Consider the following 27,627-nt stretch of genomic DNA (forward strand, 5'->3'; position numbering starts at 1 on the left):
CCTGGGAACTGGTGCCGAAAAAGGTCTCTTCCTGAGACGCTTGGCATCGGCATGGCTTCTCCCGTGGCCAGTTGGTGGACAGGCACCAGTTGCTGGAGAGGGAGTGTTCTCCCCCAGCTAAATCTAAGGAGCTGATGGCTGAGAGAGCCCAGTTGGGCCACAGCACCAGGTCCCTGGTCAGGGCTGTGTCGACTCCTGCCCAGGTGAGGCGATTGCTGGAGCCTACTGGCCAGCAGCTGCTGCTCCCCTCAACACCAGAGGCTTTCGAGGCAGCTCAAGACTTGCTGTATCTCATGGCGTCATTCTCGCCCCCTGGGACAGGGGTGACTTCGGCCCTGTCCGCCCTACTGCGGCCATAGGTGCAATCAGGAGGGAAGCTGGCGATGATGTCCTGGCACCTTCCAGCACCGACACCTCGGGAGAGAGAACCCAGTCAGTCCCCAAGTTCCTGACACTCGGTGCCCCGAAGCACAGCTCTTCTGTGGTCTTCCTTTTGGGAGACCTCAGAGTTGGAGTCAGACTCCTACCGCTCCAATAAGAGTAGGAGGTCCAGGTTGCGGCGGGAGAGACAGGCTTGTCCGGTGCCATGGCCACCGTTGTGGCAGAACCCTTCTGAGTGGCCCTTCTGGACTCCCTGGGCCTTTCACCAGAGCCAGGGAAGGAACTAAGGGTCTGGCTCAGCGGCAACTTTGGTGGCTTTGGCCACCTTTATCCCACCAGCTGAGCGACCAGCCACTGAACCACTGACATGAACGGCACTGGCTTTGGCACCAGCTGTGGCTTTGGTGCCGGCGCCAGCAGCACTGCTATTGCTGGCACAGGCTTTGACAGCAGCTCCTGCGGCACCAACAGTGACCTTGGCTCTGACAGCGCCACCAGTGGTGCTACCAGTGCTGATCCTGGCACTGAGTTTGGTGCCGACAGCCCCAGCACTAAGCACCACACCATCTGTGTCTACTCCTGCATGGGATCCCCGAGAGTCACAGGATACTTTGGGTGCTGATGGCCAGGAGCAGCTTCTGTTCTTTGGGGCTTCCTCCTTATCATCGCTGGAGGAGGCGCTGGCTGGCACTGCCATAGTCCCAGCACTCAAAGACAATCTGGTATTGCAGCAGTTGCTGTGCTGCGTTGCCCAGAGACTGGGCATCAAGGCAGAGGTGGTAGTGGAGGACTCCGATCTCATGGTGGATATCCTCGCGCCCTCTGGACCTTCCCGTATTTGCCATACTGCTTATAAAAACTATTGCGGACACCACCAAAACCCTGTGGCAGATGCCAGCATCATTGCCACCCACTGCCAAGCGCAATGAATGGTGATATTTTGTGCCCTCTAAGGGTTATGAACGTCTTTATTCCCACCCGCAGCCTGAGTCCCTTGTTGTGGAAGCTGCTAATGAACGCGAGCAGCAAGGTTTTGAAGGCCCCTCCGCGCGTGCCCCCCCCCCCCACCTCCCCCAAAACAGGGAGGCTAAAAAACTTTACCTTTTTGGGAGGAAGGTTTATTCCATGGGTGGATTGCAGCTCCGCATTTTGAGCCAATAGGCCATTGTCAGCCGGTACTCTTTTAATACCTCTATGGCAATGGCAAAATTTGTGGAGCTGCTCGCCCCTAAACTCCTGTGCCGAGTTTTCGGTCTTGGTTGAGGAGGACAAGCTAATTTCCCGAGCTTCCCTCCAGGCTGTGCTGGACAGTGCTGATGCAGCCACAAGAGTCATGGCTACAGGGGTGGCCATGAGAAGGGGCTCCAGGTCCAGCAGACCATACAGTACTTCCCCTTTGACGGTGTGATTCTGTTGTCAGAGAAGACAGATAAAAGGCTACACAGCCTAAAAGACTCTAGAGCCACCCTCAAATCCTTGGGCCTACACACTCCCGCCATGCAGCAGAAGCATTTTAGGCCTCAATCTCCTTTGCAGTTCTACCGACAGGACAGCTCCTGGAGGAGGAATAGGAACATCAGAAAAAGGCTGTACCTGTCCTCAGGCTAGGACTCTGGCCATCCTAAACCAACTTCCAGCCTTTTGAAGGTGTAGTCGAGGATGGCGCACCAGAACAAAAACTGGATCTACCCCGCCTTTCCTTTTCCTCCCGACTGTCCCCTTTCTATCATGCATGGTCCTGTATCACTTTGGACCGCTGGGTGCTCCTCACAGTAGAGAGGGGATACTCCATCCAATTCTGTGTCCTGCTCTGTCCCTCTTCAGGGACCCCTCTCAAGAGCAACTCCTGATACAGGAGGTGCACTCACTCCTTTCGCTAGGGGCAGTGGAATAGGTTCCTCAGGAGCAGAAGGGCAAGGGTTTCTAGAAGCTCAAGTTCTGCATGGTCTCTTTGGCCTCCATCATCCCTTCATCGGATCCAGGAGACTAGTATGCTGTCCTCGACTTGAGGGATGCGTACTTTCACATAGCAATAACTCTGTCCCACAGAAAATACCTCAGGTTTGTGGTGAACACCCACTACCGGTTCATAGTCTTCCCTTTTGGCCTGTCAGCAGTGCAGCGTGTTTTTACCAAGTGCATGGCAGTCATGGCTGCATTCCTGCGCAGATGGCAGGTACAGGTGTTCTTGTACCTCGACAACTGGCTCATCAAGGGCTGCTCCAGGTCTCAAGTGGAGGCACAAGTTGACTTCATAAGAGCAACGTTCGACGAACTGGGCCTCTTCTGAACGAGGGGAAATCAACGCTGTCCCTGGTTCAGAGGATAGACTTTATAGGGGTAGTACTGGACTTGACACAAGCCAGGACATACCTCCTGGAAGCAAGGTTTTGGTCCCTCAGCAGCGATGTATGTGGTCTCAGGCGGTTCACCACCACAGCAAGGAATTGCCTGAAACTCATGCCAGCATGTACAGCATGCTAGACTCGGACTTCGACCTCTTCAGTCATGGCTAGCGTTAGTGTATTGGCCAGTCCTGCCTCACACGGTACTTGACTCCCTCCCAGTGGTGGCTCAACCCACAAATAGTATGTGCAGGGGTCCCCTTCACCAGCCCTCAGCTGTCCCTCTCGCTAGTGACAGATACGTCAGCTCTGGGCTGGGGGGGGAGCACATTTGGGAGCTGAGAGTGGTACATCTGGCGTGCCAGGCTTTCCAAGCCCACTTGATAAGGAGATGTGTTCTGTATCATCAAATGCGGGTGCACATTCCTCTCCCCTGTGCCAGGAAGCGCTCATGTTGTGGGACTTCTGTGTAGAACACTTGCTATATCTGCAAGTATCAGACCTCCCCGGAGTACAGAACGAATTGGCGGACTGTCTCAGCAGGTCATTCCACAGCCACGAGTGGTCCCTTCGCCCGGATGCGGCGAACTCAATCTTCCATCAGTGGGGCTTTACCCAGATAGACCTGTTCGCGATGCAACAGGAAGTGCCAACAGTTTTGCTCCTTCCTCAATCACAGTCTGGGTTCCATCATGGTTGCATTCTTCCTCCCATTGGGAGACCATCTCTTTTTTATGCGTTTCCGCCCATTCCGCTTGTTTACAATGTACTCAAGATTCGGAGGGATGAGCTTTGGTGATATTGATAGCTCCAGCACATATCACTCCTGGAAATGTCTGTGGAAGCTCCAGTCACCTTGCCGCTCTTCCTGGACTTAGTCTCCAACACCCAAACCTCAAGTCGCTGTACCTCACAGCCTGGAAGCTCTGTGGCTGAATCTGATGGAGCTTTCTTGCTCAGAATTGGTTAGACAAGTCCTCCTTGGCAGTAGGCAGCCTTCCACCAAGGCTACCTACCTTGCCAAGTGGAAGAGATTTTCAGTCTGGTTGGCGCAGCACCGTTTGCCCCAGACACTCACCTTCGTGCCACTTATATTGGACTATCTCCTCCATCTCAAGCAGCAGGGGCTGTCCATGTAGTCAGTAAGGGTTCATTTGGCTGCCACCTCTGCCTTTCACCCAGGAGCAGAGGACCACTCGGCTTTTGCTAACCTTATGCTCAGTCGCTTCCTTAAAGGTCGCGACAGACTATACCTGCAGGTCTGGCACCTGGTCCCGGACTGGACCTCAGTATGGTCCTTTCCAGACTCATGGGTCCACCCTCTGAACCTTTGGCGACATGCTCCCTGCTCTATCTCTCATACAAAGTAGTGTTTCTGGTAGCGATAACCTCGGCCAGAAGGGTATCTGAGCTCAAGGCCCTGACATCAGAGCCCCCTTACACTGTGTTTTGTAAGGACAACGTTCGGCTCAGACCCCACCTGGCTTTTGTCCTGAAGGTTGTCTCTCAGTTTCACATCAACCAGGACATCTTCCTCCCAGTATTCCATCCTAAGTCTCCCTGGAGTGGCAGGGAGCAAAAGGATTCACTCATTGGATGTCTGCAGAACACTAGCCTTCTACACTGAGGGAACGAAGCCGTTCTAAGGATGAAAGGTCTTCCTGGCTCTTCAAAGTGAATTTCATCATGGATCACGTCCTGCATCAGGGAGTGCTATTACCTGGCGAAGGTGCCTGCTCCTCCAATTACTGCACACTCCACCATCATGGAGAAGCCTTAGGACATTAATACATTTGGGAGGGCAGCCAAATCTGGCCAGCACCTTCCACAGGGCTTCGCGGTTCATGGAGTTGAAGGCCTTTGTCAAATCGATGAAGGCCATGTACAGGTCCTTATTTTGCTCCCAAGACGTTTTTTCTGGATTTGGCAGGCAACGAAGATCCTGTTGGTTGTCCTGCAGGATGGTCTAAAACCACACTGAGATTCTGGCAATATTTCCTTAGCAAGAGGAAGTAATCAGTTTAAGAGGATATGAGCAAGAATTTTCACTGCTGTAGATAGCAAGGCATTGCCTTGCTAAGTTGGAGTGTGGAAGTTATCTCCTTTCTTAAAGATTGTCACAATATTGGCATTTCTCGGTCTTCTGGAATCTTCTCATTATAGCAAATATGAAGAAAAAGTTTGTGGAGCTTCCTTAACAGTTCTTCACCTCCAAACTTGTAGACTTCAGGTGATATGCCATCTGGCCCTGCTGCCTTGTGGTTCTTGGTTTGCGTAATGGGGCCGGGGGGTCGGCAAGAGATCCTCTATCCTTGAGGTATAAAGAGAATTGACTCCTGAGAATGCTCCTTCCACCTGGCTTTGCTGTCCTTAAAATACATTGACTCGTCTTGGGCTCGGAGTGGTGTGGGGCCATGGATGATAAATGGCTCTTATTGTCTGAAAAATGTTCCTTATGTCATGTTTATCAGCAAAAAGGTCAATCTCCTTGGCCTTTTCTCGACACCACTTATTTTTGATGTCATGAATTTTCCTTTGGGCTTTCGCCTTGAGTTGCTTGTATGACTCTTCCCCGCTGGCCTGCTCATTTTGCCATCTGCAGTCAGCTTTTCTTTTCTGGTCAAGCAGGCCCTGAATCTCAGCATCATTTTCATCCAACTAATCTTGGTGATGGCGGGTGACGTAGCCAATGGACTCCGCATATGCTGAGAGAATGAGTTTTTAATCCCTTCCAGAAATTTTCATTATCGTCAGCTCTAGGCATAGCGGCAAACCTCTCTTGGAGACACGACTGAAGTTTCTCCCAAGTCACTATATTTTCGAGGGACTTGATGTTGAATTTCTTTTGTACTGATTTTGCCTGCTTGTGATGCCTTGAGGTGATTGGGATTTTCATGGTAGCTCTGACAAGGCAGTGGTCTGTCCAACAGTCATCGGTTCCAGGCATGGCCCTTGTGATGCAGACATCCTTCCAATCTCGAGCCTAACAATAGCATAGTCAAGAAGGCGCTAATCCCTGGAGCGGGAGTATCTCCAGGTGGTCTTATATTTGTCACTTTGTCTAAAGAGGGTGTTTGTGATGACCAGGCCATGTTCTACATATTTGCTCAGGAGGAGATGCCGTTGGAGTTGGCCTTTCCTACTCCTCCTTTTCCAATAGTGCCATTCCAGAGATCTCACTCATGTCTGACTCTAGTGTTAAAATCTCGGAGGAGAATGATCCTTGGGAGTGTTGGTCAGGACTCTGTCAAGATCCATATGGAATTGTTCCTTGGTATCCTTGACAGCGTCAAGTGTTGGAGCATATGCACCGATGACAGCAGCAGACTGGTTGTTTCTGAGCTTAAGGCGAAGAGTCATAAGACGTTCTTTGATTCCCACAGGAAATTCTGTAAGCTAACTGACAAACTTATTCCTACTTGCAAAACTGATACCATGAATATGCCTGTCCTCTGACTTTCCAGAAAAAGGTCTAGCTTCCACCTTCTTCTCTCAGTTGACTTTCATTTGGGCATGTTGTGTCTCTCAGGGGAGCGACGTCTGTTATATCTTGCAAGTTCCTTGGCAACGATAGCCGTTCTTCTTTCCAGTTGTACATTATCTTTGTTCTCCATCAGGGTGCGAACATTCCATGTAGCACAAGTCACTGTCTTATAGCTTTGACTGCAGGCGGAGTGATCCCACTGGACCAGGTAATCCAGCCAGGAGTGGGTGAGACAACCTAGGTTTGGGGCACCTTTTCTAGCCCTCTCCCTGTGCAGGGTGAGCAGAAGGGGTCCTAAAGAGGACTGCTCAGTGGTGATAGTAGCTGCTGAATTACATCCCTGTCTCAGTCCAGGTGCCAGACGACCATCTAACTACTGCCACGTATGTGCAGATTTGTGGCTAGGGACTGCTAGATTCACTAATCCTGTCCCCGTCACCACTAGTCTATTGCCACAGGATTTGGAAGGTTGGAAAGATGTTATCTCCCATGGTAGAAGTTTGTGCTTGATTTCTTTTAATGTGGGCAAGCTGGTGCACCTACAAAGACCACATGATCATGACAAGCTGGAGGTCTGGGGCCCAGTGGCAGGGAAAGTCCGAGACAACTAGAGATCTCCACCTTGCTGCAGCCTTCATCTGCTTTCAGAGCCATTGAGATCCAAAGAACCTCTGCTGCCTGATCCGCTGTTGAGGACTTGGGAGATTGGACTGTGCTTTGTCTGGGACCTCCCCTCACACCTATTCACGTTGGGAGACCCTACCAGGAGCATGAAGCTCCCAAAAACATAGCTCTGAGGATCCCTGGAATACGCAAGCCCCTTCACCACAACAATCTGAAAAGGGCCTTGATGTAGCATAATTTAAGTTGTACAGATCAATTGCAGAGAGACTTTGACTCTCAAATACTATTTGTTTATGCTGGAGAAGCTTACATAGATGCTTTCTACAAAAGTGTGCTGTTCAGAATATTTTTCTACAGTTTTTGGATGAATTTTAGTTCTTAAAGGTATGTCTACACTACGAAATTAGGTTGATGTTATAAAAGTCGATTTTTAGAAATCGATTTTATACAGTTGATTGTATATGTCCCCACTAAGCACATTAGGTCGGCGGAGTGTGTCCCCACTACCGTGGCTAGCATCGACTCTCAGAGCGGTGCACTGAGGGAAGCTATCCTGCAGTTCCCGCAGTCTCTACTGCCCATTGGAATTCTGGGTTAAGCTCCCAATGCCTGATGGGGCAAAAGCATTGTCGCGGGTGGCTTTGGGTACATGTCAGTCTCCCTCCCTCCCTCCCTCACTCCGTGAAAGCAACTGCAGACAATCATTTTGTGCCTTTTTTCCTGGGTTACCCAAGCAGATGCCATAGCACGGCAAGCATGTAGCCCACTCAGCTCACCGCTGCTGTTTCGAGCATTGTAAACACTTTGTGCATTATACTGCAGTATAATGCACAAACCTGGCCAAGAGACAGCAGCACGAGGACGATTGTGAGGAGGACATGGACAGAGACGTTCCTGAAAGCACGGGATGTGGCAATTGGGACATCATGGTGGCAGTGGGGCTCGTTGATACAGTGGAACACCGATTCTGGGCCTGACAAACAAGCACAGACTGGTGGGACCACATAGTCTTGCAGGTATGGGATGATTCCCAGTGGCTGCAAAACTTTTGCATGCGTAATGCCACTTTCCTGGAACTGTGAGAGTTGCTTTCCCCTGCCCTGAAGCACTGGAATACCAAGATGAGAGCTGCCCTGACAGTTGAGAAGCGAGTGGCCATAGCCCTGTGGAAGCTTGCAACGCCTGACTGCTACCAGTCAGTCTGGCATCAGTTTGGAGTGGGCAAATCTACTGTGGGGACTGCTGTGATTCAAGTAGCCAGTACAATCACTGATCTGCTATCAAGGGTAATGACTCTGGGAAATGTGCAGGTCATAGTGGATGGCTTTGCTGCAGTGGGTTTCCATAACTGTGGTGGGGTGATAGATGGAATGCATATCCCTACCTTGGCACCGGACCACTTAGCCTACCAGTACATAAACCGCAAGGGGTACTTCTCAGTGGAGCTGCAAGCACTGGTGGATCACAAGGGACGTTTCACCGACATCAACGTGGGATGGCTGGGAAAGGTGCATGACACTTGCATCTTTAGGAACTTTAGGCTGTTTGAGCAATTGCAAGAAGGGACTTACTTCCCAGACCAGAAAATTACTGTTGGGCATGTTGAAATGCCAATAGTTATCTTTGGAGACCCAGCCTAGCCCTTGCTCCCATGACTCATGAATCCATACACAGGCACCCTGGACAGTAGTAAGGAGCAGCTCAATTATAGGCTGAACAAGTGCAGAATGCTGGTAGAATGGGCCTTTGGACGTTGAAAAGCTCCCTGGTGCTGTTTGCTGACTAGGTTAGACATCAGCGCGAACAATATTCCAATTGTTATTATTGCTTGCTGTGTGCTCCGTAATATCTGTGAGAGTAAGGGGGAGACGTTTATGGCAGGGTGGGAGGTTGAGGCAAATCACCTGGCTGCCAATTTTGAACATCCAGACACCGGGGCGATTAGAAGAGCACAGGTAGCGCACTGTGCATCAGAGAGGCTTTGAAAACCAGTTTCATGACTGGCCAGGCTACGGTGTGAAAGTTGTGTGTGTGTCTCATTGATCCAAACCCGGATCCTTTGTTGATTTTTTAAATTCCTTGTAAGCCAGCCACACTCCCCCCTTCAATCACAGCTGGCAAAGGAAATAAAGTCACTGTTGTTTTGAAACCATGCATTCTTTTTTTATTAATTAAAAAAAAAAAAGCAAGATAACTGATAAGGTAACCTAGGTGGGGTGGGGGAGGAGGGAAGGACAAGGGCACATTGCTTATTGTAGCCACACTACAAATGAAAACTATTTGAATGACAGCCTTCTGTTGCTTGGGCCATCCTCTGAAGTGGAGTGGCTGGGTGCCCGGAGCCTCCCTCCCCCCCGCATTCTTGGGCGTCTGGGTGAGGAGGATATGGAACTTGGGGAGGAGGGCAGGTGGTTGTACAGTAGATGCGGTGGGGTCTGTGCTCTCGTTGCCTTTCCTGCAGCTCCACCAGACGCCTGAGCATGTCCATTTGCTCCCCCATTAGCCTCAGCATTGCATCCTGCCTCTTCTCATCGTGCTCACTTAGTGCTTTCCTGGACTCTGCCACTGAATACCTCCATGCATTCAGCTGTGCCCTATCAGTGCGGGAGGACTGCATGAGCTCGGAAAACATGTAATTGCAAGTGCATTTTTTTCGTATTCTAATCTGCGATAACCTCAGGGATGGAGATGATGGGGGAGCACAGAAACATTTGCACCTGCAGGGGGATAAAAGGGAGAGTAAAATTTAAGATGATACATTTCTGAGAATAAAGGGAGACTCTTTCACAGTGAATCAAGCAATTCACAGCAGACAGCACATGTGCTTTTAGTACAAGGTCACATTTTGCCTTTTATATTGAGTGCCTACCGGTATGGTGACACAATACACGTGGCTGGGCAACAGAATTCGGTTTCCAGGCAGCCATGGTAAGCCAAAGGGTACACGAGTTTGGCTTCTAACGCCTTCACAACATGTGGGAATGTTTTCAAACTTTAGCATCCTCCTTTCCCACAGCAAGCAATGCGGGTTGGGTTTGCCATTTAAAAGGAGGGGCTGCGGTTTTCGGGTGGAGGTGCAGCACACACCTCCCCCACCCCTCTGGGTGGCTATTTGAGATGATCCCTTCACCCCTCCCCCCCGCCGCGTGGCTATGGGATGATCCTCTTTAGCCAAGCGCAAGCAGCCCAGCAGGAATGGGGCCTTTTACTGTTCCCTTACAAAAATTTCCCTGTTTCAACCAGGTGACCATGAATGATAGATATCACTCTCCTGAGGTAACACTGAAATATAAAGACTGAATGTTGCTTGAATGGGACCAAAACCCAGGAGCATTCGCTGCCATGCTTTGTGCTGCAATGATTCCAGACTACTTGCTACTGGCTTAGTGTGGTAAAGTGTCCTACCGTGGATGAAGAAATAAGGCAGCCCTCCCCAGAAACCTTCTGCAAAGGCTTTCAGAGTACTTCTAGGAGAGCTTCATGGAGATGTCCCTGGAGGATTCCCGCTCCATCCCCAGACACATTAACAGACTTTTCCAGTAGCTGTACTGGCCATGAATGCATCCCAAGTTGTCAGGGCAAATCCGACATTAAACACTATTGCTTTTAAACTCTGTACTGTAGTTACAAATGTGCACTCACCAGAGGTGCCTTCTCTGCCTTCAGGGTCGGGGGTCCCGCCTTGGGAGGGTATTGGCTCCAGGGTGATGAAAAGGTCCTGGCTGCCGGGGAGAACGGATTCACTGCTTCATTTTCCTTCTCCTCCTTTTCATCATCCACAAAATCCTCTTCCGTGTTGCGTAAGACTCCCCCCTTGCAGGTGTCCACGGACAGTGGTGGGGTAGTGGTAGGGGTCCCCCCTAGAATGCCATGCAGCTGATCATAGAAGCGGCATGTATGGGGCTCTGACCCAGAGCGACCGTTTGCCTCCTTTGTCTTTTGGTAGGCTTGCCTGAGCTCCTTGACTTTCACGCGGCACTGTTGTGTGTCCCTGTTGTAGCCTCTGTTCATCATGCCCTGTGCGATTTTGGCATATATATTAGCATTTCTTCTTTGATTGGAGTTCTGCCTGCACAGCTTCTTCTCCCCATACAGGAATCTAATCCATTCTCTCCTGTTTGCTCCATGCTTGAGCTCGTTTGCGATTCTAGGGGGACGGCCTGGTCACCTGTGCTGCTGAATTCTCCACGCTGACCAAAAAGGAAATGAAATTCAAAATTTCCCAGGGCTTTTCCTGTGTACCTGACTAGTGCATCGGAATTGAAAGTGCTGTCCAGAGCGGTCACATTGGAGCACTCTGGGATAGCTCACGGAGGCCAATAACGTCGATTTGCGTCCGCAGTACCCCAAACTCGACCCAGCAAGGTCGATTTTAGCGCCACTCCCCTCGCCGGGGAGGAGTACAGAAGTAGATTTTAAGAGCCCTTTAGGTCGACCGAATGGGGTTGGTTGTGTAGACACCTTCATTATAAAATTGATTTAACACTGCTAAATTCGACCTTACCCTGTAGTGTAAGACCAGGGCTAAGTCTTTTAATAAACCAGCACAGGTTATCTTATTTAAGTGGGCTTCTTCCACTGTTGAATGTAAACTTCTTGTCAGTATCTTTTATCCTTAAACTTTAATGTTTATTTTTTGAGGAGAAGCAATCTAGAACCTTGAAAAAAATCTGGTTATTCTGTGAATTTGAGCACTTCCCATGTTACCTCCCTCCTAGCCCCATCCCCCAGTTGTCTGGAGAATTTAAACTCTTTCTGAACTATGAAGTTTTTTTGGCCTAGCATTTTATGAAGACAGTCTGATATTTCTGCCTGCCAGCTCAACAGCATTGCAGTGCATTTATTTAGAGGCACTGTGACCTGGAAGCATAAGCTATTTGCCTTCCCATTTAAGGCCTTAACACCCTATACCTCCTCTACCTATCTTTTGTTCAACAGCAAAAGGCCGACTCCTGCCTCTGATTAGCCACATGTCAGCTGTCATCACTCACTTGTTTGAAATTTTAACAAGCACCTTTATATATTCTCCCAGGATGTCCTTCATGCTTGCCAGAAGCTCCCCATAAACATCTGCAAAGCTACCTCATTATCTACCTTCAAATCCCTCCTTAAAACTCTCCTTAGTTATGATACTTACAGAAAACTTGACAACGGTTAGTCTGTTGGTGTGCTGAGACCACTGCCTAGTATGTTGATCACTACAATCTCATTGTTTCCTTGTACCGACCCCATCTATCCGTATCTAACTCTTCTTGTTTATACTTAGGATTGTAAATTCTTCGTACCAATGACTGTCGTCTTGTTTTGTGTTTGTACGGCATGTAGTGCAACGGCCTTCTGGTCATGGAGTGGAGCTCCTAGGAGCTACTATAATACAAATAAGTCACCTGTGCTGCATCCCTAATCTATCCTATTTAACTTAATGTGGCGTTTGCCAATACTGGGCTCTAAAGTTTTTTGTGCTGTTGTCAGGACAGCTGGATCCATTTTTGTTTTGTCACGAGAAACGCATTCAGCCAAAGGATAAATGTTTATGTACAAAAGGTACAGGGTATGGGTCCTCTCAGTCTAAATGAAATGTTTTGTAAGCTCCCCTTTACTACTAGATAACTTCAGTTGTTTTAATGATGCATAGGATTCCTAGTTTTCATCATAGTGATACTTCCTACAAGCAGAATAATTTCCTTCAGTAGTAAAAGGATTTTTTTCACAGAAAATGAAAAGATATTTCTACATGTAACTCCACTTCCTCCTCCAAGAGTTGGACTCTTTTATTTTATTATTATATCAGAAAATGGATGTAAAACAACTTCTGAAGCAGGAATTTGATATCAGCTGTCTTTATAAATTGTATGTATGAGTGTAACCTGTTATGATAGAAATGAGTTTGGATTTCTGGTTGGGTTATCGAAAGTGAATCATATCCATATTGTGTTTGTGTTTCTTTAGGGTCATGATGAAGAAGCTGTTGTGGATATGGGCAAAACTAGCTCTACTGTCAACACAAACTTTGAGAAAGAAGAACTAGAGAGTAAGTGGTTTTTAAAATCTTAGACCTCTCATGCTGTAAAGTTATATTATTTCCCTTCACTGCACTACATGGCTCTCATTAACATGCACATATATGGAGAGCAATGAACAGCAGCACTAAGCAATTTCCTTTATTTTTTTTTAAAAGAACTCTTTCTTTACAACTGCCATAATACATATATTTAAAACATTTCTGGAAATTGCACCTTTTTTGGTTACGAAAACAGCCTTAGTGTTGAAATAATTGATTAGATTGAGTCCTCTAGGCTAGCTTGGATGTCGGGGTTCTGTTTTACCTCTGCCACAGATTCTGTCTATGACCTTTAGAAAATTGTTTAACATCTGATTCTTTCTTCATCGCGAAACGGGAATAATACTTGCCCATCTCATAAGGCATTATGAGGCTTAATAAATGTTTGCAAGGTGCTTTTAGATCCTTATAGAGGTGAAAGTAGTAGTATTTTCCCAGAATGGGTCACTTGTTACTACTTCACTGCCTCATGCAGAACTGCTAGAGTAGCTGACTTGCCACCACCCTTTGTGGAGGAAACAGATTTCAAGTTGCTCTTTTTCTTTCTGTGATTGGCTTAGTTGGCAAAAAAAAATTTAACAGGGCAGAGTTCAGACCAACGTGGAGCAAGACTTCTATCCTTCAATAGGGACAGTAATGTTCAGTGACCACAGCAATGCTGTGGTAGGCCAAAGACAAAAGGGCTGAGCAGGGATAGAGCAGTCCCCCTCACAACACTGAGTATAGTCCTATATCTTGGAGCAGGTTTTCCTTCCTTGTGGAAGAGGGGACGGGATTGAAGCGAATTTTGAAAACTGCAAAATCACAAGGATTACCTTTAAAGCTTTATCTTTTTTTTTTTTTTAATGTAACATATTGTCAGGTGTAAGTAAATGGCAGCTGACTAAATCTTCACATCTAGATGGAGATATGCTGCATCTCAATATACATGGCTAGGTTTCTTTTTTTTCAAACTACTTAAATATCTGAAAGCAAATAAATTATTTTAAAAGGTGGAATGGGGAGAGAAGCTACATATGTTTTACTTTGACATTGAAAAATCTTCAAGAGGGTTTTCTTCTGACAAGCAGCTTCCTTAATGTGGGAGAGGAGAAAATATCTGTAAATAACTACTAGTTTGACCTATTCAGTGCACAATTTACAGAAGGCCTGCTTTCTGCAAGTGTAAAAACTCAGCAGCAAGAGTTTCTTTGGATGCCAGCTGTTTTTACTTTAAACTCAGGTGAACCTGCAGACATTGATCAACTACAGTGGATTAGGGAGATGAGTAAATTCCTATAGTTTAATGTGGTAAAATATTAAATGGGCGTCAGTGGAATTGTCAGTGGTAAATGGGCAACACCCTTAGAAAATATTGGGTATTAAATCTTTCATTACTTTGTCTTGCTGGAGAAATTTCTTTCTGTAGCTATAAGTAGTACTATCCTTAATGCAAGTACAGAACATCCCGAAAAGAAATGTTTTAAATTCTGTTACTATTTCTTCGTTCTTCCTGTACCAACTATTTTTCCTGCTTACTGAGGGGCCAAGTATGGAGTTCAAGGAATTTGGAACTTCTCCAGAAAAGTGTTAATTCACTTATAATATACTTGCTGTATTATAGCCCCCCTCCCCCCCCCAACAAGCATCCAGTGCTCTTGTGTACACAGGTTACTGCTAGTGCCCTCTGAGACCCCTTTCATTTTGATATTTAAGCACTGAAGACTAAACAAAGTAAAGTCTGTGGGGCTGATACTTATTCTGTGGTGTCAGCACAGTGTCTTCTACACTGTAGGTTACTCAGTGCTCTTGGTACCACAGATTTGTATGCAGCTTGATATTAGTTTTGTTACTCTGTGATAAGATGCTCACAGAGAGAAAAAGCAATAGAAAATGAGGTTTTGGATGAAGTGGGGAAGCAGATATGGATGGCTTGTATACGGTGACTGAGTAAACCACATTGGCATCTTTTAAGTGATAGCAATGTTCAGGTTAGAAAGTTGCTAAAACAGTTTATGCATTCTGTAACAATGTCTATACTAATATTTTAAAGAATCTCCACTGATACAATTCACAAGTGGTAGCAATTGTGTAAGCACTAGTGCTCACACAGGGCACAAACATTTTACCACAGTGTCCTAGATCTGCTCAGACTGGGGTTAAACAACATAATGGCAAAATCAAAAGCCAAGTTTTATCTTTACAAGATTTTTGAGACCGATGCAACATATGTGCAATATATACCTAGCACAATAATACTCTCCTCCTAACTGGTGCTGTTGTGTGCTACCTCAATAAAATAAGTGTGTTTTTTGGAGTAGTGTCCCTATGGGTGCTCCACTGTAGGTGTGTGCGCCCCCCACACTGTGGATTGGAGAATTTCAGTAGCGGTCTGTCCCTCCCACGAACTCATGGCTCCCGCCTGCCATGAGGCTAGCCAGTGTGAGTAGGCATTTCCTCCTCAGTTCCTTCTCAACCACCCCTGATTAGAGCCTGAGCTAAGAGCTGTCCATTCGTGAATTGTTAACTCCCTATAGTTTTGCAAATTTTAGCTTCCCTTGCAACCTTTTTCTTTTAGTACCTTGTTTGTTTTTAATTGCCCAATGCCAAAAAAAGAAAAGTGGGGGGGGGGGAGTAGAAAATGGTTGCCTCCTGCCAACCCCGGTGTGGGGGGTGAGAGAGAGCGACCCAGCTGGACAAGGGTATGCTTGGCTTTTCAGGCTTCAAAAAGTGTCATAGCTGAAAAGAATCCATCCCAGTGAGAGATGGACATTTGCAGTGCGTTCGTTGCCTGGGGGAAAAAGCACCATCCAAAGAAGTGTGGTTGGTGACAGCAGTTAAAAGCAGATCCAGGAAGGACAGAGTTAATGCTTAAACTCCTGCTCCTGGAATCAGCCCTTCAGCCCCCAGAGTCCTGATGAGAGCTATCACCGCAACCTTCTATGTTGAAGGCGAGAGATCCCAAGGAGATGAGTCACTCATTCAAGACAGCTAAGAAAAGGTCTGAGTGTCCTTGTAATGAGCCCTGATCGAGCCAGAAATGATTTCTGGCTCCATCGGTGTCATTGGTACCAACAGCACTGAAGCCATCTAGAGGGCAGGCACGGTACTGAGCCAACAGAGCAAATCAGTCTGTTCAAAGACCCGATGGGCATTGGCAAAGAAGTACCAGTACCGCAGGGGGCATGAAAAGCATGGAAGATTTGCCCTGGGGAAGGCTACATTGATGCTGTCACCGGCACCAACCCAAATGTGCGTGGCACCAACGGGCCATATGACTAGGTCCACATCTCTGACTCAGTCAGTACAGGCCTCTTGGCACCAACAACCAGTGGCACTAACGTTGTCCGCACCATTGGACTTCCACTGCGCAACTGATCTCTTGGTGTCCAACGTGCTGGACTCGCCACTACACAGTACCAGGGTTCCGGTGCCGAGTTCTCCCAGAGCATTAGACTCCATGAGATATCCATGCCATGCACCACCTTTCTTCTCATCAGACCAGAGTCAGATAGTGAGTGAGAGGACATAGGTTCCCACCACTCGTCCTACCCGCCATATGGGTCCCAATTTCATTATGGATATCAGGCTTACGTCATCCCGCCCCTCAATCTCTATGGTTTGGGCAACCATGATACGACTGCCAGCCACATATTCTCAATGGCTGTACTGGGGCCCCAGGCAGGCTCAAAGGCAACAAGCCTCCCAGGCCCCTAGTGTGGCAAGGACGCACCCTCTTTCAGCTGCGGCATCAAAGAGTTCAGAACCTTCTAAGCAACTGGGGGAGGAAGTTGAAGTTGAGGCAGAAAGGGAAGGCACCCCTCAAGCTCATCTCTCATCATCCTAACCTGATGAGGTGGTGATGCCCTCTCCACTATCCATAGTGGATGATTTTAAATAATTCCAGGACTTAGCTCAGAGAGTGGTAGATGCCCTGCAAATACAGCTGAACGAAGTGACTGAGCCTTACCACAAACTGGTGGATGTTCTTCCAGTTAATGAGGCACTATTGGATCTTGCCAGAGTTATATGGCAGACTCCTGCGTCCATCCCGCTGACATGCAAGTGGGCAGACTAAAAGTTCCATGCCCTTCTCCTGCACAAAATGAGTTTTATTTCCCACCCACCTCTAAATTCTATCATTGTGGATATGGTTAATTCTAGGGACTTGCAAATACCAGTTTAAATCCACCCCATATGACCGAAAAATGCTTGGACCTGTTTGGCAGAAAAGTGTATTAATCAGCCACTCTTCAGTTCTGGTTGGCTAATTACCAGGCCTTATTGGCCAAATGTGACTACCGGAACAATGTTAAGCTAGGTTCCTTTATTGATCAGCTCCCAGACTCCCACAGAGACCAGTTTATGGCCACAATTAATGAGGGCCAGTTGGTGAAAAAGCCTCTCCAGTTTGAATTAGATGTGGCAGACATGGCGGCACATTCAATTTCCATGGTTGTGTTATGAGAAGGGCTTAGTAGCTACAGTTGTCCGACTTCTCTAAAGAGATCCAAACCATCCAAAGAGGACCTTCCCTTTGAGGGAACGAAGCTGTTTGCCAAAAAGGTGCGTCCCTTCACGCATTTGAAGGATTCTCGGGTGACCCTTCATTCCCTAGGGATATACATGCTAGCCTACAAGATAAAAATAGAGCCCTCAGCTGCCATTAAGCCCCGGTCATCACAGTACATACCTCAGTACTCATCACAGAGATCTTATGAGTCACAGAGAAAGAAATCAAGGTTCCCTAAGTGAAAGCAAACAAAGTAAGAAGGCAAATAAGATAGGGGATTTACATTCACATAACGAGGAGTCCGGTGGCACCTTAAAGACTGACAGATTTATTTGGGCATAAGCTTTCGTGGGTAAAAAAACCCCCACTTCTTAGCTGTAGCTCACAAAAGCTTATGCTCAAATAAATTGGTTAGTCTCTAAGGTGCCACTAGTACTCCTTTTCTTTTTGCGAATACAGACTAACACGGCTGCTACTCTGAAACCTGAGGTCTTACAGTAATTCTTGAGGATGACCCCTGAGGAACTCTGGCAGACATCTCTAAGAGGAGGCTCTGTACATGAAGATCTCTGAACTGAGAAGGCCTGGCCACAGGCCCAGTTCCCATGAAATAGAGAAGAACAGCAATGTGGCTGAGCTTGACTTGCCTGGAGGCACTATGATCACTCAGGTGTTTTGGGCCTAGATTAAGAGTTTTGTAGAACTTCAGCAAAACATTGATTTGTATCTATGATCATACTAGCAGCCTGTGCAAATTAGAATTCTTCACACTTAAAGCAAATGAGACTGATAGCTATGCTTAGCAACCTTTTTAGCATCTGTATAAATTACAGACAAAAAATAGTTTAAAACTTTTAAGGTTGCAAAATCAAGGACTTAAAAGTTAATGAAAGTTAGAAATAAGGCATGCTTGTATGTATGCATTATGATAGTCTTGAATTACATGATTGAACACTATTTTTCCCCACTTGAGCTCTGCCTCTTTTAGTGTACAGAATGGCCAGTGCTCACTTAGTGAACAGCTATTTGATATTTTTGTCTGATCTTCATATCCTCCTATTCAAATTCTGCTCTGAAGTCAGAATTAATAATTTCCTCATGGGCTTTCTATGGCACTTGTAGCAGCTGAGTGCTTCACAAACATTATCAACTTTATTTTCACAACACCCATGTGAAATTTTCACAACACCCATGTGAAATTAGGGGGTGGCACTAACTCCAATTTTACAGATGGAGAACTAAGGCACAGAGTAAGGTCAAAAGTATCCACTAACTGTGGGTGTCCAATTTGAGGCACCTAGGGACTCATTTTTCAGAGTACTTAGCACTTCATATTTTTAAAGCACAACTCCCATTGACTTCTACTGGAGCTCTGAATGCTCAGGACCAGGTAGTGGCCACCTGTGAAAAGTTTGTTTTAAGGGACTAGCTTAGAATCACATAGGAACTCTGTTTCAGGGATAGAAGTCAAGTCTCCAGGGCAGCGCTCAGCTGCTTTAACCATGAGACCATCCCTCTTCTTCCTGCAATCCCCTGCCTCATTAGTTATACACCTTCACACTTCTCCATCAGATGAGTCAGGGGTACTGCAGACAACAGCCGCCTTCGCTACACAGCCCTGATTAATCCCATGCACATGGCCCATCCTCTGCACTGAATGAAACAAGATTTCCATAGAAAAAATAGTATGTGATAATGTAACTAAAGACATTATCAGTACATACAACTTGAGGGGCTGAGTTAAGGTTGCACAGATCACCTTAGTTTTGGCATTTCCTTTTAGTGCTTTGCTTTAACTTACGTACTTCTTAATGTAGTTTTCTTTTTTGTCAATGTATAACTTACTAACCTTAAAAAAAACAAAAAAAAACAACCCAAACCCCACCCTGGAAAAAACATATAATGGCATAGGCAATCATGCTGTCCCCTACGTGGGTCATCAGCAAGGTTGGAACCTTTATATCCACTACACCATCTCTGCTATTTCACCTAAGATGATAGTGATGTTGGTAGCAGTTTATCCTATGTGGACCTGCCACTAGAGGGGAAATGACACAATTTGCCAGTGGGTTTCACAAATGCTTGCTAAGAGCAGAGGAAAGTTGCGGGTCAGGAATCTTGGGTTCAGTTCTATGTTCTTAAGAGGGTATGACTTAAGAGTGGCTAGAGTCATTTACCACTGTTCCCCCAAGGCCTGACCCCTTCTGCCTGTGTCCTCTCTGGATTGTCCATATGCTAGTCCTGTCTCTTTTCAGTACCATTCCCCCATCTTTCTGGCTCCTTGTCAAAGTCTCCATGTGCTTTTTCTCTCCTTGTCCCGGTTCTGCTCTCCTTGCCCAGCCTCTGTCTTTCTCTCCAGGCTCCTTACCAAGTCCCAGTCTGTTTATTGAGGTTCCTTGTCCCATTCACTCCATGACACTCAGTCTTCTTGCTCAGATAGTTTCAATCTTTTATTCTCCCTCCCCCAAATTCCTTCTCTAATCTGGCTTCTCCACCCCCCCCCCCCCGCCATTCCATTTCCTCCCTGGCCTTGTCCAGCCAGTACAAGTGTCATCCTTCCCCAGTCCTTTCCTCCAAAGGCTTATTGTCTTAGTCTACTCCTTCTACCTACCCCACCCCCCAGTTCCTCAGCTCTAAGCATCTGAATCAGGTGACTTCCTCCAGGGTGCCAGAGTAGCTTTGTGTCTCATGTGTTCTCAGTCTTCCCACTCTCAGTTCCAGTTCCCAGCACCACAGTGCCCCTAGGCAGCAGCGATTGCAGGAACAGTCCTGCTCAAGCCTTGTAGCACTGGGTTGGATATGCCCAGGACAGATGGTATTTTCAAAGAATTTAGCAGCCACGGTTGAAGTCTGAGTATATATTGTAACACACAGTACCCCATGTGACAACCTGTACCCCAGATTCACCACTTTATATTTTCGTTATATTTTATACAACATATGCCTTGTGAGGTATCATTTGAAACTCATAATCTACTGACCATCATTGTCCTGTTAAAAATGTGTGTATCAACATTGTATATGGAGCTATGAGATTTACTATATGATTGTTACTCAGAGCTACAGCATATTTCAGTAAAGCCCTCACACCATTTTCTCAAAGATAAAGGCACGCTGGCATGTGAGTTAGGTGCTAACAGGCATTACCTGCTTAATTGGAGATTCACCAACAGCAGGGTTGTAAGAGAGAAATTTACAGTTCACCTTAAGGGCAGTTGTTAGCTCACCTATGCCATAGATTTTCCTGACCCCATGACCCAGCAAAGACTTTTCCAGTACAAAGGGTCAAAGTATAAAAAGGAAGGACAATGACCTACTCATCACCTCTTTCCCCCCCTGCTCCCATCTCTGCTTAAGTTAGAAAGAACAAAGGAAGCTTTTGGAACCAGGGAGGGGTCAAGGACTGCTTTTGGGCAAGAGAAGCCTTTTTTGCTTATTAGCCCTTGGTAAAGTTTAGGAATTAACTTGCATGTTTTATATTTTTTTCTTTTGTAACCAACTCTGATTTTTATGCCTTATGCCTTATGACTTATAATCACTTAAAATCTATCTTTCTCTATTTAATAAACTTGTTTTACTGTTTTATCTAAACTAGTGTGTGTGTTTGAAGTCTATGGGAAGCCTCCACTTGAGACAATAAGTCTGGTGCATATTCATTTCCCTGTGTTGAAATGATGAGCTAATTATGAGCTTGTACAGTCCAGTGGGCTACTGAACAGTACAAGACGCACGCACATTTCTGTGGGGCAAGCCTGGGACTGAGGGATATGCGGGTGTCGCCCTGTTCATGAATGGCTGGGACAGTATTCATGTAAACATCTGGGAGTGATGTTTGTGCTAGTGGCTGTGCATGAGCAGGCCAGGAGTTTTTTCTGAAGCATTGTAAAAGGCACCTCAGGCTAGATGGTTAGGGGACACAGCAGTTCAGGTTGCACCCAGGGGACTGTTACATGTGAACAGAGATTTTTTTTTTTTTTTAAAGAAATGTTTATAACTTGACCAAATACGGCATTTTTTACATGGGAATGTCAAAGCACATCTGACAGTAGGCTGGTCTTCTGCCAGATTTCAAGTCCTTACTCCAAAGCATGGAGATGCTAGAGCTTCTAATTACACAGTTGTAAGAATTTAAAAATTCAGGCTGAGGCACACATCCTGCATGGAAAACTTCATCCTAAATGGCTAAATTTTGGCAGAGTTTTAAAAGTTTTATAAGTAGTTGCAGTACAGGGTCTTATAATGGGAAGTGTTAGCCAACCTTAACTACAATATTCAAGGAAGCCCAAGGAGTCAGTGGGAGCTAGTTTAGGCAGAACCTGAATGCTGATACTAAATTGACTAAGGCATAAATGACTGACAGGATTAATGCTAAAGGATGGATTTTTCCAGATATGATTGTCACATCAGTGTAATATTGGAACTCCATATTTCAGAGAGTTATCCATAGTTACTGCTAAATTTCAGAACTATCTCATGAGGTGACCTCAGCCCTTGAAAAACAAAGTTTTATATTACTCAAATTGGCTAAAATTCCATGTTTTGAACTTCTAGCAAATGTAGCCTTATTAGAAGTGAGCTGAAGCAAACTCTTCCTCATTTAAAATTAAGAAAAACAAGTTTTCCAGATCTCTAACTAAGAGAAATCTCGAGAGGATCAAAGGTAACGTAGCCATCAAGGCAAATGTCAGTCAGTATTCTGGTTGTGTCAGTTCATGCACTTTTTTATAAGCCCTAGAAATCTTTTGTACATGTTGTGTTCCCTGATTTTCAAAATAAATCTTTGCAACACTCTATAGGGGAGACTTCTCCATGATAATAAAAAGTGCTCTTCCTGACCTTGAGAACCCTGTCGTTAAGGAACGAGCTCAACAGCTAAGGAACAGTTTGGAATATCAAAAACTGTGACTAACTGTATCAATAGCTGGTGACCTGTGTAACATGATAGAGAGTGGCAGATCACTTTTGTCTATTGCTGGGAATTGTACCCTTAGCTTGTAGTGTAGACGTAGCCTAAAGAACTGGTACACAGATTGGGGCTATAAATGCTACAAACACTTTGAAAATGGAATCCTTGGCTAGATAAAAAGGTATAAACATACTTTCATTGCACTCCTTTCACTTGTAAAAACCAGTCCTGCATAATATACAGGAATTCATGTGATACTTCATTCCAGTTAATAAAAAAGTCCCTTGTTTGGAGAGGAAAATATACTTCTAAAGTGGAGAGAAGGGACTTGTTGCAATTATTTCAGTTCACATAAAATTATATTCTGTTTCTGGGTTGTAGTTGTTAGTTTTATACTTCAGTGAGTTTGACCTGCAAACACGAACTTATAAGTACTTCTTCCTTTCCTTTCTCTAATTAATTTTAAGATAGGAGGCCTGCTCATAAGCAATCTTTTTTCCAAGCAGAAGATTCTTTTAATAGGACAGGAGATGAATAGAGATAGAATAAACGTTTCCTTAACATCTGTCACTACTGTTTGTATGGAGCTAGAAGTCAAACCTGTGCTGAACTGAACACCAACTTATTTGAGTTAAGATGTTTTAAGAGCAAGGAAGTTTATTCTATTACAAGAAACAAAGCCTGACTCACTACAGTGTAGGCACAGAGAGAAAATAAGTTAGTTGAGATGTTGAACTCCTATTAGAATCATTGCACGAGCATATCTGTGGCAGATGACAACTTAGACCAGTCTCCAAAAATCCATTTTGGGAAATTTCCATGCCAGCTATATCACAGTCAGTGGCTCTTAGTAATTCTTAAGGCAAAGTTGATTTTAAAACTTAAAAACAAATAAACAACTCCTTTAATCCTTTGGCAGATTAAAGCCAAAAGATTTAATGCAAAATAAAACCATGAGGCAGAAGCTATGCTTGAGAGAGATGAAAATCTTTCAGAGTTGTTTTAAGGTAAATTACTGCTATTAACATAGTGCGTAGAAGGCCTAGTCATGGGCAAGTCATAGCACATTGTACTAGGCACTGTACAAACAAAGAAAGAAAAGAAGGTCCCTGCTCCAAGGAGTTCACAATCTACGTATAAGACAAGAGGCAACCGATGGATAGAGAGAGACCAGCGGGAGTACAAGGAAACAATGTCATGATAAGCAGTAGTCTTAGGACACCAGCTGCCTAACTGTTGTCAGGTTCTTTATAGGCATCCCTGCAAAGGAGAGTTTTAGGTAAGGATTTGAAGGTGAATAATGAGGTAGCTTTGCGGATGTTTACAGGGAGATCCCCCCAAGCCTGTGGGAGAAATGGGAGAAAGTATGAAGATGCTTGTTTGAACATTTTAAAAAGTGGATGATCAGAGGCAAGTATCAACAGCTCAATAGTGGAATGAGAAAGGATAGGTGAGGTTGAGGATTGACTGTGAAAGGCCTTGAAAGTGGATACAAGCAGCTCAGGTTGTATACAATAGAGGAGGAGCGAGTGGAGGGATGCAAAGAGAGGTATGGAATGGTTAAAGCAATGGGCTAGGAAAATGATCTTAGCAGCAGCATTCTGAATGGATTTGTTTGGGACAACATTACATTTGTCAAGGCCAAGGAGAAGGATGTTGCAGTAATCGAGACATGAGAAGCTTGAAAAGCTTTTTTTGGCTAAAGTGGGTGATATACTTGTCTTTTTATAATATTGAAACCTTTGGCCAATAAATACAAGTCATACCTATTGTGAAAGAGAACTGGCTGTAACTTAATACACCAAAACATACCTTTAACAATTACTCAAGTTATTTGGCCACAAACAGAGGTTGAAAATGCTGACCTGTAGGACCCCAGCCAAAGTGCAATGATATTAATAGGCAGCAGATTTAAAACCAAACAAAAGAGGAAGTATTTCTTCACACAATACACAGTTGACCTGTGGAAGTCTCTGTCATAGGATGATGTGAAGGCCAAAAGTATAACAGGGTTCCAAAAAGAAATTAGATAAGTTTGTGAAGGATAGGTCCAACAATGGTTATTAGCCAAGATGGTCAGGGATGCAACCCCATGGTCTGGGTGTCCCTAGTCTCTGATCGCTAGAGGCTGGGAGTGGATGACAGGATGGATCATTCAATGATTGCCTTTCTGTTGATTCCATGTGAAGCACCTGCCATTGGCTGCTGTCAGAAGACAGCATATTGGGCTAGATGGACCATTGCTCTAACCCAGTATGGCTGTTCTGATGTAAGACTTAAAACTCAGTTTTATGACTAGAGTTTCATGGCATGAGATCACCTTTCCCAATGCTACTGTTGCAGGAAAAAATTGGACATCTGTACTTGGAGCTCAGTATTTACTTTTCTGTCCACTTTTTTGCCTATCTTCTTATTCTGTCTCCATCTAGTTTCCTTTCTCTCCTTGTTTTTGACTCTTTCCCCCCGTTTTTATTCACTTTTGTTGTAGTTTTTTGCTGCATCCCCTGTCTGTTCCTTCTAGCTGCTCAAAGTTGTGTTGTCAGAGAAGTGCCCCAAAGCCTAGGTTGGTGAGCTTGTAGTCGTCCTGCATGTATGAGCTTCTCCTGTGATTAGATGTACTGGGGACCACCAGTGAAAGAGCATGAAGTGAAAGGTAGGTTTCAAAAACTTCCCATGCCAGCATATTTGTAGTGGTGAGTTGGAGTGCATCCGAGGGCCTGCAGTTTCCTTACCCTGACTCCAACTTGTGCCTACTCTGTGCCTCTCTAGACTAGTGTAGTACCTCCCCAGGGGATCCATCGGCTATTTTGGGGAGCACTGTGTTAGTTGAGTTGAATATTCATCTAGTTTCTTAAATAAATGTACATCATATAAAATACTACATTAGTTCAAAATCAGCCTTGTAATACTATTCTTTCATACTGCTAAGTGCTTTTAATGGTAATATTTCTTTTTGTATATATACCAACTTCAGTGTAAAACTGCCTATTTTTTTTAGCCATACCATGTTAACTTTTTTAGTATCAGGGTATATGGGCCTAATATGCAATGTGTAAAGCTCTTAATTATCAAACTAATTGCTCGAGGAAAGCACATATTTTCTATTACAACTTTAAGCTTTTCTCTGCTAATGGCTTTGGACAACACCACAAACAGATTAGTTTATTTTTTTGCCATGACTTTTGTGTTATGTATGTATTAGTAATTGAACTGTGAGATTTTTATTTTATGCAAACTGATTTTTTTTTTAGCCTATGAGAAGCATGTGATAACATTTAGCAAACTTCTGAAATATGTTTGAATTGATTCATACTAATAATGACCGTAAGTACTAACTACCACTGGAAGATTTCAGCATCTAAGCTTGGATAAAGTCATGTTAGATTAAAATGAACAATTATCTCTGGAGTTTTGTATACTAAATTTAGTGTCATGTGCTCTACTAATTCTGTTGATTATTGGTTTAAGCTAATTCTGTAACAAGCTTGGATGGGATCAGCAATACTGTGTACAGGTGTATGTATGAGTGGAGGTTTGAAGGTCATATAATAATTCAATTATATCTTTGTACTCCTACCCGAACTGTTGGTTTTAAATTTGTAATTGCCTATAGGTGAATGTATTTATGCAAGTAATTTAACTTCAGACTCTTAAATTCTTCACAGTTACTCCTATTTCTCCCCCTTCTGAGCTGTTGTAATAAATTACTTTCCAACATCTCTTTGAGGAGATACAGATAAGTGTGTCCCTCCTTATTCAGTTGGTTGGAGGAGATAATACTGAGCAACCAGTTTTTTTTCTTGTTGGAAAATGAGTTTATCACATGCATTGAAACTTTACCTTTTCATCTTTAATCATTCTCCATTTATCTTTGGGTAGGGAAGAAGCTGGGAGTAGGATGCTACTTGATATAATCAGCTGTCTACGTATTTTTTAAACAGTTTTCTCAGTGCTGTTCTCTACCTAGAACTGAACTCACTGAATCACTTTGCTTTACTTTGAGGCTTTAACAGACTTCTGGGTTTGAACATACTTGCAGCAGGTTCTTACAAAGATTTTGTAGTAACTAAAATAAGCAACATATTTTCTAAAGAATAGAAGAGTGCCTTCTGTATATGTAATTGACTTTTTTTTTTTTTTTTTGCTAAGAAGAAGTCACTTCATTCATTCATAAAACAGTCTTTCTAAAGACTTTGGGTTGCTGGTTGCAACAATCAGCTTCATTATCATTATGACATGAAGGAGTTCTTTTGTCTGTCTATACCGAAAGGAGGCCAGGAGACACCTGACCTGGGTTTAATCAGGCCGCAACTTTATTATTAGATGTCTGGGACTACCCGGCAGATAAAATTGTACAGTGCAGGTAACCCCAGCTTTTACCAGCTCCCCCACTTTTTCCATCCATGTCCCTCCAGCAAATCCATTGCCAGGACCTTACCATCCACCCCCCTCGTAGGAGGGTTAAGGTGGGCTATCGGAATGGGGTGTTGGCTCCCTGCCGTACCAATCATAGGAGTCCCCAACTGCCCCCATTCATTCCTTTAACGAATACCTCTTTTAAAGTCCTTTTCCAAGCCATTTATCTGGTCACTGTATACCTTTCCTATGGAGTACCTGCACTGGACATCCACTCAACACTTAAATAATGAGTTGTCACATATAGCCTCCTGCCCTTCATGCCATGCATGAACAGAGCACTAACTGAACTCACTGTGGGGAAGGTGAAAAAACCCCAACTGCACCCAAGCCAATATGGTGGTAAGGGAAAAATTCTTTCCCAGCCCCTAAAAAGGGGTGGCTAGCGTAATGCCCACAGCAGGTCTTGACCAAACCTGGTATTTTACCACATGAAGGGTAGGGAGGATGGATCCTGCTTTGTACTGCTCCATGTAAAAGGGAGGCTTCAGGTCCAGGGCTGCCCCTTTTAAACCCTGCATTCCTAAGGGATGAGTCAGCAACCCTGCTGACCCTATTGCAGCACTTTTCATCTTGCTCTTCCTTTCCTCCCCCCACCCAGCCATAAAGCACGGTTGCCTTCATTTGGCCGGCCCGCCAAACACCCCCCTGCTTAAAGGTGCAGGGCGGTCATTGGCCATACAACTCAGTCTTGTAAAAGCCCCATAGCCGTATCCCTTTGGATGTTGTGTTTAGCCAACACTGCTGCTTTTTGGTTTCTCCTCTTTGTGTCTGTCCCAAAAGAGCCAGGTAGAATGGCTATCAGTGGAACATAAGGACCGCTTGCTCTGTGTGCATCTTCCCAAAGGGTATGGGAGAAGGTGGCCATTGACCAGCTCCATTTCTGCACCAGCCTACAGAATAGACAGTGCATACTGC

The 27,627-nt window shown here is 45.0% G+C and overlaps 1 protein-coding gene across 1 annotated transcript in view; it reads left to right on the top strand.

Moving 5' to 3' along the window:
* Positions 1-27,627, top strand: part of SLC4A7 (solute carrier family 4 member 7) — a 160,834-nt gene that overhangs the window by 64,913 nt on the left and 68,294 nt on the right. Inside the window, exon 2 of the mRNA XM_074945637.1 lies at positions 12,784-12,865. Coding sequence (XP_074801738.1) covers positions 12,784-12,865 — 82 coding nt within the window. The remainder of the gene's footprint in view (positions 1-12,783; positions 12,866-27,627) is intronic.

This window comes from Natator depressus, chromosome 2, assembly GCF_965152275.1.
Source record: "Natator depressus isolate rNatDep1 chromosome 2, rNatDep2.hap1, whole genome shotgun sequence".
In the NCBI taxonomy this organism is placed as follows: domain Eukaryota; kingdom Metazoa; phylum Chordata; order Testudines; family Cheloniidae; genus Natator; species Natator depressus.